This window comes from Giraffa tippelskirchi, chromosome 5 (genome assembly GCF_054371585.1).
Source record: "Giraffa tippelskirchi isolate mGirTip1 chromosome 5, T2T-mGirTip1v1.2.pri, whole genome shotgun sequence".
Classification (NCBI taxonomy): Eukaryota; Metazoa; Chordata; class Mammalia; order Artiodactyla; family Giraffidae; genus Giraffa; species Giraffa tippelskirchi.
The window spans coordinates 89,823,954-89,837,901 of record NC_137279.1 but is presented as its reverse complement, the minus strand read 5'-3'; the positions used below and the strand labels follow the sequence as shown (position 1 = coordinate 89,837,901).

Sequence of the window (13,948 nt, the reverse complement as noted above, 5' to 3'; positions counted from 1 at the left end):
CAGCTTGCTACACTGTTAATTTTTATCATATTGCAGGTGACTGTTGTGAATATTGTTTAGGTGAACAAACCTTGGCTAGCAATGCAGGAAGGAATCTTTCCACCTATACCTTCTGCCCCCCACCACACACATAAAGCATATGCTTCTACAAAGGGAGGCACTGTAGCGAAGATGTGCAAAAAAAAAATGTCTGGGCTCTGTGGTCAGAGATATCTAAGTTTAAAGGCTGCCCTATCTCAGTACTGATTGGATCTATCATATGGAAAAGTTACTTAAATTTTCTGAGTCTTAGTTAACTCATCCTTAACATATGCATAACAATATCTATTCAAGGGTTATTCAGGCTTCTCTGGTGGCTCAGGCAGTAAAGAATCTGCCTGCAAAGTGGGAGACCTGGGTTCGATCCCTGGGTCAGGAAGATCCCCTAGAGGAGGAAATGGCAACCCACCCCAGTATTCTTGCCTGGAAAATACCATGGACAGAGGAGCCTGGCAGGCTATACAATCCATGAGGTCCCAAAGAGTTGGACATGATTGAGTGACTAACGCATACACACAGGTTATTTTGGAATAATGAAAACAGAGCACTTGGCTTGGATCATGACACACAGAAGGTAATCAGTAAATAGAGATTCCCCGCATCTTGTAAGCTTCTAGAGCTTCAGCCTCTGGAATATCTACCTTCTTCCTTGGTCCATTTCTTCCTAGCCTGTTTGATTTGCTATTTCTTCTTCACGGGCATATGTTGAACCTAGTTACTCCAACTGAAGATGTTCAGCATCTTTGATTCATTTATTAAGGAAATATTTATTAAGCACCTTCTAGGTGCAATATGCTCTAATAGGGCTGGTACCAAATATAGAGATGAATCAGGTATCAACACTACCTGCAGAATTATTATAATTTAGGAGGGAAGCCAAACTTTCAGCTCAAAGTAAAGATTGATGCATAATTTAAGAAAAGCAGATAAAATGTTGTAACAACGACAAAAAAATCAGAAATGATTTCCACCTGAGGCAATCAGGGAAGCCTTCTTGAAGGAAGTGCCACAAACAAATAGGCTTCTAAGGATGGTTAGAGCTTAGATGTGTGCAGATGGGTGAAGGGCATTATCAACAGAGTGACTGTGGGAAAGTGAACTTTGCTGTAAAGCAAAGGGTTTACAGAAAGAATTCCAAATAGCATCATATGTCTGGGATACGGGGTGAGTGAAGTAAAGAAAAGACAAAGCTGAAAGGCATATTGGCATCAGACTGCAGGATCTTGTAAACTAGGCTAACAAATCTGGATGTTATCTGCAGACGATGGGAAGTCAGTGAAGGTTTCTAAGCAGGGAAACAACATGATCTATATGACTGGAGCTCTCTTTATCAGTTTTTCTACATGAGTAACCTGGGCCTCCCCTTCCTAATGGTCTTATGGTCTCAAAGTCTACATTTCCTTCCAGTGACCCGGCCTGAAGAGAACTGTCACTATTTCTACTTCAAAGTGCTTGCCACCTTTTCAGAGAACTCTCTTAAGTTCTTTCCAGTCTGAACCCATTGAGAGAATTTATGCTGATGTCATAAACGATTGGCAAGATCTAAATCCAAAGAACAAGGCTTTCACAATCCAGGTTATAATTTCTGCCACTTATCCATGTTTGTATGAATAACATTATATAATCATTCATCTGCTCCCAGGAGAGTGGCTATTCAGAATTTATCATTACAGGTGTACAGTTTTATAAAAACAGCAAGAAAAATTTCAGGCACATTAACAGACAATTCTCAAGAGGAGACATGAGGTCATAAGTACTTTGGAGAATTAAAAGGGAAAATATCACCACTTGCAGGAAAAAAAGGAGCTATTTCTTAATCAGTTTCTTAAAACAGCAAACTAGAATGAGTTCCTTATAAACCTACAGAGACAATATATCAAGCATATCCCCAACATGCCATTTATTAGAGATTATTTGTTTAGTTATCAGATCCCTCAACTAAACAATTCAGTCTGGTTTGAATGACCAACATCATCATTTCACTTATTCATCCTATGCAGAAAAAAAAAAAAAAATGCCAGCAAAATGCAGGAGGAGGGGAGGGATGAAGGTAATGTAAGCAAGGAAAAAAAGCAACGGAGGAGAAGGCCGAAAACAGCACAAATGAAATAAGGAGCAATAGAATGAAGACTAAATCCATGCTGTTTGGACAGAAGACATGCTCTGCCTGAGTGAGAATGGCCATAGCAGAGTGCCAATTGTGACTGAATGAATTACCAGAGGCAATTAAATGTACTGAGGGCCCACTATAGGCTAAGTACTGAAGATACAAAGATGAAAAAGGGAAGGCTCCTGCCCTCTTCACCAACTCAAAGTTTAGATAAGGAGGCTGATAACTAAAGAAAATTGCAATACAGTGGGCTGAAATGTTGTACGAAACAGAAGCTGCTGAAAAAGCTTTAAGAGCACCAACCAGCAGGAGAAAGAGGATCCTTGAAAGGGGTCCTATTTGTGTGTCTCTAGGTAAGTCGCTGAACCTCTCTAAACCTCACTTCTAAAAAGGGACCCTATCTGGCTGCCTCTCTCTCAAGGTTGTTTTGACATGAATTCATGGTTGAAAGTCCACTCTGAAAACTGAAAGCCTTTATGCCAACGTAAGAGAAGGCTATTTTCTCCATTTGAGCAAAGGTCTATTTAGTGCTTACTTTGTATACTGGGTACCAATACTGTGGGGTTGAGCACTGACCCTCTCTGGCTTTCCCTGTCCCTCTACCATGCCAAGCTTTAGCACAGCCAATCTGGGTTCCCACTGAAGCACCCACAAACAGACTACCTGGAAAATATCAGGAAACACTCACCAACTTCCGGTTGCCTGCATCCTTGAGGTCCACAGAAGATAGCAGGGTGAGAGCCTGGCCCCCAGGGAGAGGCTCTGAGCACCCTCGGCAACCTCATCCTGGCCGCCTTCCTTCTCCCATCCTCATCTTTTTTGCCTCTCATCAGCACTTTCCTTGTCCCCTCTCCTGTCGGCTTCTACCTGCTAAAGATACTTTTTTCTCTGTTGTACTCCCACTCCCCATGTGGGCATTAGGGCTTCTCCTGTTCGGGAATAGAGTCAAGTCTCCAAACTCCTGCAGGATGTCTGAGAAAGAGTGAAGAGGGACGGCGTCTCCGAAGCTGTCTTTAGAGCCCTATCCGGAGGCTAGGACTCCTTCTAACACCCTCTCCCTTCCCCCATCTATCTCCCTTCTCCCCCTCCCCCACGCCCTCCTCTCCGTCACCCCTCTTTCCCTTTGATTCGGCAGTTCTCTCCCTCGTTCCCTTTCTTCTCGTGGACCCTAAGCCCATTTCCCACTTCTCTTTTTAGTCTGCCACCCGTGCCACTCCGTACCCTCCCCACCCCACCTCCCTATCTTCCTTGGTCCCACTACCCTCTTTTCGTCCTTTCCTCTCCCAGCCCCCACCTCCGCGGGCTCCGGAGCGGGCGAAGTTCTGCCGGGACTTCGGCCCCGGGACAAGGAGCAGCTCCGGACTCTGCTCAGCAGCCGATGACGTCACTGAGTTTTGCGTACGTTATTGGCTACTTCTGGGTTTACGACGGGCGATCCTGGAAAGATTCTGCGAACCGGTTTCTTTGTCCCTCTGCCTCTCAGGTTGAGTTGGGGGAATAGGCCATGGACACTGTACACTACTTCACAAAAGGATTTAGGAAGAGAGCCGTGACTCAGGCTTTGGGCGTGTGTTGTGCCAGATGAGGGAGCAGAGTCAGTGATATAAAGTGATGAGTGGGACTGAGGGCAGAGGAGGAAAACTTGAGAATCTGAACTCTGGATAGAAGGGAACAATGTGGGAAGGTGTGGGGCAACTTGCAGCCCCAACTGTGGTCTCTGTCTTCAGTGCTGAGGGTTTTACCTTGAAACAGAGCTTGGGCTTTGGAAGCAGGCATTTAATTTCCAGTCTTTGTTCTTCTATTTGTAGGACCTTGGGCAAGTCACTTCAATCTGTTTCCTCTTTGTGAGGCAGAAATGAAAATACCAATATGCTTATTTAACTGGTTTATTTAAAGAATTAAATGGAATTTTCTAATTATTAAACCTGTCATTGTTTAGTAGAGAATATGGTGTAGCAGAAAGAATCCTAGATCAGAAATGAAGAGTCTTTGTTATCTTTCATGTTTCTGTATGACCTTTACCAAGTCACTTTTAACCCTTGTGGGCCTCATTGTCCTCATCGTGAACTGGGAGAACTGGACCCGACAATCTCTAAGATCACTGTTGGCTCTAACATTATATGTTTGACTACTAAATCTTAGCATCCTCCTTAGTTCACCCTTTCAAAAAAGAACTTCACTTCTTTTTTCAGCACTCTAGTTAATCTTTCCCCTTTGTGAGAAGACCACCTTCTCTTAGGTACCCTGCTGAACATGCTTTTCACAGGGCCCAGTCCTCTCCCCCATCCCCAGCAATGAAAGTACAGATCTCAAACTATAGCAGCTTACATGTAGGGCTCATCCTTGATGGAGACTCTCTCCCCAGGCTACTGGCAAGAGCAGAATTTGGAGCTGGAAACTCTGGCTCCACTCGACGAGGCCATCAGCTCCACAGTCTGGAGCAGCCCTGACATGCTGGCCAGTCAAGGTGAGAATCCAGGCCCCCTCATCTCAATATCCCTCAGTTCCCTGAGCCATTCTCAAATCATCTCTCACTCATGTTGCTTCCACCCTGTGTTCTCAACTCCCCTCATTACCACACAACTCTTCCTCCTCTCCATCTGACATTTTAGTGCTTAGTTCTACACCACCAACTTCTCTGGCACCTACTCCTCCTTCCCTCACTCCAGTACAGAGACCTCTGTTTCCCCTACACCTTTTTCCAAAATCAAATGATTCTGGGAGGAGTGTATTATGCAGAATAAAGAGGGTCTGGAAAGACACAATTGAGGTAGAATTCTTCAAAAGGAACCAGGGACAATGGGGTTACTAGTCAAAAATCACTATATGGTGAGCAGTAAATGAAAGACTTCCCAACCCTTCCATTGAAATATTTAAGGAATATGTCACTTCCACATTTATTCAGCCCATTCAGTCTCTGGCTCCCTAATATCAGAGTTGTAGTTTTAGTTCTCAAGTTAGGTGATTACCTGAGGAGCATTCCAGAGAAAAGAGCACTGCCTTGTGAGTCAGGAGGATTCTAGTCCTAACTGGAACCACTGATCAATGGCATGATCTGAAGCAATCACTTCACCTACATTGCCTCATTGTCTACATCTGTAAAATGAGGGAATTGGATTCTATGAGCCTTAAGATCCCTGTCTGTTCTAATGTTTATGATTCTAAATGCTAAAACTGACAGCCAGGCTTTGGGTTCCCTTCTGGAGACAGCCACCCAGAGCTGTTGGTGCTTGGTGTCAACACTAGCAGGTGCCACTTTCGCTCCTCAGGGCCCCTTCTATGCCAGGAGTTCTCATTGAATATTCCTTGAAAATGCAACTCTGGGGACCAAGAAAGACAGGAGAAAGCAGATAAAGTAGGGATAAGGTTGGTGCCATAGGGAGTGTGGGGATTTTTTTTAATTGCTCAATTAGGGAGTGTAGGAAGTATGTTTCTTTGCTTCTGATTCAGAGATGACATTGCTGGTTAAATAACTTAGCAGGATAGAAGAAATTGTATGGACTGTATGGACGTTTCAGAAATCAGAGCTGGAAGGTCAGAGCTATTGGGTCATAGGAAGTCAGACCTGAAGATGAGGGAATCAGTGTTGGGAATCAGTCCATGCTGGGGGGCACATGCGACAATATTGGGTGAAGGAAGCAAGTGTCACACTTGAGGGGCTCATAGCTTGAACTGATTGGAAGGCGTATTTGGAATTCAAAGGCCTCATCTGTATGTTATCTTATTATCTTCTTTTGTTTAACTTGATTAAGGAGAGAGGGATTAGAAACCATGTCCCTCCATCACATGGAAGGGAAAACTTTAATCCATTCTTCTTTAAAATAACATCAGGATGGTGAGTTGGGTTTGTGTGTTGATTTGGGAGGCGGGTAGCACTGATACTAAGAGGAATATGTTAAGGGAGCTGATGACTAGAAGGAAGTTATTGTTGGAGGAATTGGGAAGTCTGTGTCAAATGTTTCTGTTTTTTTTTTTTTTTTTAATCTTTTTCGTTTGTTTATTTTGCAGTTTTATCAGCTACCTCTTGTGTAAGGCTGACTTGGCCTTTTCTTCACCTTTAGTTTGGGGATTATTAGTCACAATTGCTTCTCCTGTTCTTGCTCTCATATGCAGGTGGTGGCAGGAAGGTAAAAGAGAATGACAGATTTGTATGTGTGTTTTCAAAGGTGAATGGTAGCACTCTGTCAGAAAAGATACATGTGGAATGGTATGTGTAGATTTTGGGTGCCTTTATTCCTCTCAATGTTTGTGGCCCTGTCAGTTCATTCAGCAAATATTCAACAAGTGACTGTTTTCCTGTGCATTCAAAGCAAGAGGAAGTAAGGTCTGTCTTCCCCTACCCACCCCTCACCCCTATTCCTTCCCCCGTGATGTGTTAAAAGAACACAGAGACATGGGCCTTGGATGGTCGTAATTAGATGAAGTGGACTTTAGCCCAGAAATGGGTGGAGGGGTCAGCACTGTATCTGGAAACTAACCCTATTCTACTCCTGCAGACAGTCAGCCCTGGACATCTGATGAGACAGTGGTGGCTGGTGGCACCGTGGTGCTCAAGTGCCAAGTGAAAGACCATGAGGATTCATCCCTACAGTGGTCTAACCCTGCCCAGCAGACTCTCTACTTTGGGGAGAAGAGAGGTAGCGTCCTATGAGTTATCTCCCTTCCATGGGCTGAGGAATGGGGCTGCAGAGCTGAGAGGAAATGTCCCTGCAGTCCAGAGGCTGAGAAACATGAAGGGAACTATTTGGGGAATCAACAGGCCATGGGCTCCTCAACTGGTTCCAGAGAAACTTCATTATTATGGCTCTGACCTAGGTCATGCATGGTCCTATAGGGTCCTGCCCAAACTAAAGGGCACCCCCAAAGGAGCCCTGAGAGACAGCTGATGACAGTGTTGCCCTAAGGTAGCCCACACATCCAATCTACTTTTCTGAGTATCTCTGAGGCTACTGAGCCCAGGGGCCTAGGAAAGGGACTGAATATCCTAAAGACTGCTCAAACTCAGGAGCAGTTTTTTTTTTCCCCCTGCCCCAAACCATGTGAGACCTGTTCTCAGGAAAAAAAAAAAAAAAAAAAACTGGCCTGGGATTGGAAGATAAAGATGAAAGGTGCCAGTAAAAGGCTTGTTTCCAATTCTCGCGATTTCCCTCAGCCCTTCGAGATAATCGGATTCAGCTGGTTAAATCTACGCCCCATGAGCTCAGCATCAGCATCAGCAACGTGGCCCTGGCGGACGAGGGTGAATACACTTGCTCCATCTTCACTATGCCCGTGAGAACTGCCAAGTCCCTCGTTACCGTGCTCGGTGAGGCTCCCAAACCCCGATGTCTCCACGGCGTGCTTCCTTGCAAACAGATCTCCCTGGGTGGGCCTCTAAAGCAGCCTGGAGCCAAGCAAGTCTCCAGGCATGTTGGGAAAGTTCAGCCTGTGTTAATATTGCAATATAATGAAATGCAAAGCGTGCTGGGTCTAATTCTAATCTTTCTCCTTTACTTACTGTTTGCTTTGGGACAAATCTTTAACTCTCTTTGAGCCTGAATTTCCTAACTTGTAACAAAAGGATGCTAGTGTCTATTCCACTTACCTCCGAAGACCGTGTGATGAGACACAAACATGAGAAATATGTTCAGTGTATGATTTTGATTTCCAAGACAAGTACCCTCGTTGTCTGCATCTCATCTTGACCCCATATTTCAATTTCCGTCTTTGCTTCCCTGAGCCTCACACTCTGTGGCCACCCAGTTGTGCTTTAGTGCGTTGGGTCGTGTATCATCTCAGGTACAGTAAATCTCCCACCACTGTATCTTTTCCCTCTGAGGCGGCCTTTCCTCCTGGTCCTCAGGAAGATCAAAGAGAAAGATTATTTCTCTAGCCTTCTACCCGTCAGGAACCAAACTAGAACCCAGATATCCTAACCCTCAAGAGAGTCCATCCCAGCAGGGAGAGCTGAGGGTGCCTCTCCTTCCTATCCTGGCCACCCCCTGTTTGTGGCAGGAATCCCACAGAAGCCTATAATCAGTGGCTACAAGTCATCACTACGGGAAAAAGATACAACCACCCTAAGCTGTCAGTCTTCTGGGAGCAAACCTGCAGCCCAGCTCACCTGGAGGAAGGGTGACCAAGAGCTCCATGGTAAGTTCCTCCTGCCTTGGGGGCGATGGGAGGAGGTGGTGCTGGGGCAGCAGGGAGGAGAGAGGGAGAGAGGGTTACATGTCTGTCTGTCTGTATATGTGCGCATAAGCCATGGTGTAGAAGAAAAGAAGGGGATGATAGATATTCTGTGTACACTTGTGTTTGAATGTGTGTGTGTGTGTGTTGGGGCCTCCATCCTCCCTGTGTGTACATATCCATTTCACAACTTCCTAAGTCTGTCTAAGCTGAGATGCACCATCTGTATATCTACGGTGGGGCCCACACAGTCCCTGCATGTTAAGGCTCACTCTGTGTCTGTGTGTGTGCATGTGCCTTGTCTGTTTCTGCTCTCTAGGGGAATCTACCCGAATACAGGAAGATCCCAATGGCAAAACCTTCACCGTCAGCAGCTCAGTCACCTTGCAGGTCACCCGGGAGGATGATGGTGCAGACATTGTGTGCTCTGTGAACCATGAATCTCTAAAGGGAGCTGACAGATCCACTGCTCAACGCATAGAAGTTTTATGTATGTCATGGGCTTGTGGGTGAAGAGGATCTGGTATAAGATGGGGAGTGGGGAAAAGAAAGGGCTTCCCAGGTGGCGCTGGTGGCAAAGAACCCACCTGCCAGCGCAGGAGACTTAAGAGACGTGGGTTCAATCCCTGGGTTGGGAAGATCCCCCGGAGGAGGGCATGGCAGCCCACTCCATGGGGTTTCCATGGACTGAAGAGCCTGCCGGGCTACCGTCCATAGGGTCGCACAGAGTCAGACACGACTGGAGTGACCTAGCACATATGCACGGAGAAAAGAAAAGTATGGGTGACTGTATATGAAGAACCAGGCACAGATAAGTAAATAGGGGAAAAAAATAAGACAAGATGTGCCAGTGGTAGGCCAAGGGTCAGCAAACTTTTTCCAGCAATGGTTGACATTTTAGGTTTCGAGGGCCATGTGGCCTCTGTCTCACTAATTAACTCTGTTGTTGCTGCAGGAAAATAGCCATAGATCATATGTAAATAGTGAACATAGCTGTGTTCCAATAAGATTTCATTTACAGAAACCTGTAGCTGAAGGGATTTGGCCCAATAGGTAAATTTACCGTCTCCTGGGTTAGGCCAGTGTTGTGCATCTAAATTGTAAATTATAGCAGTAACTGTAGCAAATCAGGAGTCAGGAGACACAGATTCTCATCTGCCCCTCCACCACTTCCTAGCTGAGTGATGTTAGGGAACTTACCCCATTGAGCTTGGTTCTTTATTTGGTAAATGAGAAGATGGACATGGAATCACAAAGGCTTCCTCTTGATCTAACATACTATGAGTTCAAGAAAAGGGATGGTAGGAAAACCACTCTCGCTGGCATCATTAGTCCTAGATTTTTTCCCAGTATTCCCCCCCATCTGCCCCAGCTCTATGATTTTTCTTGGGATTCTGACCTGAAATGGCCACTGTCACAATCACTACTCCCAACTTTTCCAAGGATCCTCATTCCTTTATGGAATCTGCCTTGAAAACAGATGGGAAATTTAGAAATTTTTGAAAAGAACTTTTCTGAGTAGAAAAGTCAAGGGGGAAAAAAATAAAGTACAAAGGCAGAAGATAATGAGTTACAAAATAATGCATTTCTTATTCTAAAGACTGGGTGCTTTTCTAAAAGAACTCAGACCCTTCACCTCTTTCTTATGGAAGATCCAGACCTGACTCCAGTGCTGTTTTAATCAATTGCCAGACCCATTGCTGACACTTGAACGTGAGGTAGGTTTGGGGTGGCGTCACTGTCCATTTAGCAAATTCTCAATCTGAAAGCAGACAACCTGGATTCCAGCTGCGGTGACACTGCTGACTAGCTGTGTCACTGTCACCAAAGCATTTAATCTCAGAGTGGCCCCTGTCTACTTCAGTGAATTTTCATCAGAATAAATGAAACAATATATAATGAAAGAACTTTGCAAATTTCAAAGGTCTATATTGCTCTAAGTTGTTCCTCTGATTATTAGTTCTGAGTGTAAAGCCCCTGACCTTGAGCTTCTTGTCCCGGCCCCTGGCCAGGGCTAAAGAAGGCCCTCTCGTGTCTGAGTCCCAAAGACTTCTCTCTTAGGTACCAGACCATCTGGCAGTCACTCTCCAGGGACCCTTTTGGCTTCTGTGTGATCAGCAGTCAGTCAACAAATGCTACACTCCAGGCACCACACTGGAGGTTTCTGTGGCTGCCAGGCCCCGGAACACCCATTCTCTCACCTGGCCTGATTCTCGTTGTCCTGTTTGATTGGACTGAAACACGTTCATTAACCGTTTGTTAAGGTTGGCTCTATCCTGAGGGGGAGCTCGGCCTCTTTATCTGTTGTTCTAAACCAGCATCTGGTTGTATTGTTCTATGCGGCCATCTGGACCCAGCCTCCTAAGCAACCCTTCGGCATCGGTGGCAGATGCCATTATTCCTTCCCAGAGCCCATCTATATTGTGTTAGTGCCTTTTTGTAGCCAAAATATGACCCCCATCTCTTGCTCTTTCCAAGCTCTTACTTCATTTTTGGACCGGCCCCTAAAAATGATGTTTTGCATTAAAGCAGTGCTTCCTGTTTAAACTGCCTTGCAGAGAGGAAATGGAGAGATTGTGAGCTCAATTAATGATCAAATTCAAGTTTATTTGTCTGTCAAAAATATGTATTAAGTCCCATTTATGTGCTAGGCACAGGTGATCCCGCAATTCCCCTTCTCAGCTCTCTGTTAAGACATCACTTGGGTCCCTAGCAAGGATAGACATAACCCTACTTCTGCGTGGTTTTCATACATCCAATGGCAGTAGTAGTCATTGCTCACAGCGGTGGGGGTGGGGCGGCCTTGGTTGCACAGCCTCTTGGGCTCCTAGGCCTTTAGAGGTGGGCGCTGACATGCATAACTGAATGGTTTTGAGATGGAGGCTATGTAAATGGCATGGGAGTTTCATGGTGACGCCATTTCCTTCTCTGCAGACACACCGACAGCGAAGATAAGGCCGGACCCTCCACATCCTCGCGAGGGCCAAAAGCTGTTGCTCCACTGTGAGGGACGTGGCAATCCCGTGTAAGAAGATCCGTTTCCTGGACTTTAACACACCTCTGCACACTAAGACTTCACCTAAAGTCTTCCTGTCTCCTTCGTGCTCTCTGAGCCTCTCATTTTCCTTGACACTATCGAACAAGGCCCATCTTCTGACTGTTTCTCCTGCAAAGCAGCAGAAGTGGGGAGGGGCCGCTCCCGACTGAGCCCCTGAGGTTCCCGTAAGGAACCAAGCCACAGTTAGATACAAGCTCGACAACCTCCCTCGTCCCCAGGCTGGACTTCAAGGGGTCACCCTCCCCCTGCCCCTGAGCAGCTCAGTGTCTCTGGCCCCTAGAACTGCTCAAGCCCTCATCACGCTGTCCTTGACTTCCCTGTTTCCAGTTTCGTTTTCTCCTCTTTTAGCTCCCTGCTCTACCCTTTCCTGAACGCTTCGGATTTCTCTGCCTCCACAGCCCCCAGCAGTATGTGTGGGAGAAGGAGGGCAGTGTGCCACCGCTGAAGATGGCCCAGGAGAGCGCCCTGATCTTCCCTTTCCTCAACAAGAGCGACAGTGGCACCTACGGCTGCACAGCCACCAGTAATATGGGCAGCTACAAGGCTTACTACACCCTCAACGTGAACGGTGAGCCCTCCGTAGCTCTCGTCCAGCAGATCCCTTCTCCTCTCCTCTGATCTTTCCGTCTCCTGATAGCCTCCCCAGACCGTGGCTGGGAGTGGACTAGGGGGGAACAGTCCACCACCGGAGGGCCCGAGGACTCAGGCTCCGGGTCCATTCTCGGATGTGGAATAAGGAAAAATCGATGGGATGGTGGACTTTCATCTGCCTTTATTTAGCAGCGATGACCCAGGTGATACCATCCTTCAATCTTGGCACTCACCTGGCAACAAGAATGAGAATTCTGTGTGCCGAGGCCCCAGAGTCACTCATGTGTGAGTGTAGAGGCATCTGCCTTTGCAGCAGGGCTATCCTCAGGAGTCACTTCTCCTGTGACTAATACAGGATGCCTGCTGCTACTGCCATCTCCTTTTCTGAGGATCTTTGACATGCTATAGAGAATCCATATAGAAAATAGAGATAAGTTTGTACTATGCAGAGAGATAGTTAGGATCTTTTTCTCAGATGCCATATCGTCTAGAGAGACTGGATGATGTTCCTTCTCTGAACTCCTTCCCAAAAATGTGACTACAAAATTCAGCTTCAAGAAAAGTGACAGGCTAGGCCTCTTTATGGAGATTTTTTTTGAAGACCCCCCCCCCAATAACAATGGGGGTTTCCCAGGTGGTGCTAGTGGTAAATAAAGAACCCCCCTGCCAATACAGGAAACGTAAGAGACGAGGGTTCAATCCCTGGGTCAGAAAGATTCCCTGGAAGAGGAAATGGCCTCCAGTATTCTTGCCCACTCCAGTATTCTTGTCTAGAGAATCCCAAGGACAGAAAAGCCTGGCGGGCTACAGTCCTGAGTCGCAAAGAGTCAGACACGACTGAAGCAACTGAGCATGTAGCACATAGTAACACTGAGTCCCGCTAGAAACTCAGGCTTTCCTCAGAATAGGGGAAATGCGTTGTCAAGGGAACATCAGAGACTCCCTTACATGAAATGTCCATTAAACCAGTGTGGAGATAGCAGTCAGGCCTCCCGGGGATAAGAGACCGGGGGTCTTGAGACTCTGGGGGCAAACCTCAGCAACGCAGGAGCTGCCTCAGCACAACAAACAAAGCTATTGTAGGGTGCCAGGAACAAGGACAATGCTCTGAGGTTCTGTCTGCCCCCAGATCTCTCCAGACCGACTCTGATGACCATTGGCAGAGAAGGAAAGTTCCTGTGCCCTTGTGGGAGGCCTCTTGCTGATCCCGCCACTCTGTGCTAGAAGCCCAGTCCTCTTTGACTGGTCTGCTTCCAGTGCTGACGCCTGGTGGTAGAATTAGTTACTGCATCTGCCTCCAGAGAGAATTCAAAACCGTGTTGACTTCCAACTACCTGGAGTGAAATTAAATGGTTATAACTAGAGACACCAACTTGTAACTGATGAACCCAGAGGTCATTTTTGCTGTGCCAAACTAGGCTTTTCTAGGGAATTTTCATTCTTACAGTCTTTGGGATAATTATCTAGAAGTGATTTTTAATATAGATTATATCTCACATTCTCTCGGAGGTCAGGGAAAAGAACAGTGGATAACCTCACTGTGTTTCCTCCAGTTTGAACCATCATACCCACCCCTCCTATCATAGAGCCGCAGGGACCTTCCTCTCCCTCCCTCCCAAGCAGAGCATAAAAACCAGAGCATAATTTTTTTTTTTTCCCCAAATAAGGTGGAGACAGGCAAGGAGCTAAAAAGCTGGCCCAGTCAAGCCAGAGGAGACATAAGGTAGGAGAGGGAAAATGTACGAGGAGTCAATGAAGCATCAAGACTCAAACTGAGTCTATAAAAAATATAATAATAATAATAGCTCTCCCATGGGTCGGAGAGCCTTAACTAGAGCTTGTATAATTTTGGACACATCAGAACTGTGTCCCGGGCATGTGCTGGGACTGTCTCCTCAGATCTGTGGGACGCTGACTGTGACTGCGGCTCTCCTCGGCATGCCTGGTCAAGCCTGTGCTTGGGAATCTGCCCGCTATAGACA

General features: G+C 46.3%; 1 protein-coding gene across 3 annotated transcripts in view; it reads left to right on the top strand.

Annotated features, from left to right (window-relative positions):
* The window catches only part of CADM3 (cell adhesion molecule 3), a 31,986-nt gene that overhangs the window by 13,602 nt on the left and 4,436 nt on the right, over positions 1–13,948 (top strand). Inside the window, exons 2-8 of one of the 3 annotated variants that reach the window (XM_081488034.1) lie at positions 4,515–4,616; positions 6,646–6,786; positions 7,302–7,454; positions 8,144–8,281; positions 8,637–8,807; positions 11,252–11,342; positions 11,774–11,943. In XM_081488034.1, the coding sequence (XP_081344160.1) occupies positions 4,515–4,616; positions 6,646–6,786; positions 7,302–7,454; positions 8,144–8,281; positions 8,637–8,807; positions 11,252–11,342; positions 11,774–11,943 (966 nt within the window). The remainder of the gene's footprint in view (positions 1–4,514; positions 4,617–6,645; positions 6,787–7,301; positions 7,455–8,143; positions 8,282–8,636; positions 8,808–11,251; positions 11,343–11,773; positions 11,944–13,948) is intronic. The other 2 variants (XM_081488035.1, XM_081488036.1) reach the window with 2 other exon arrangements.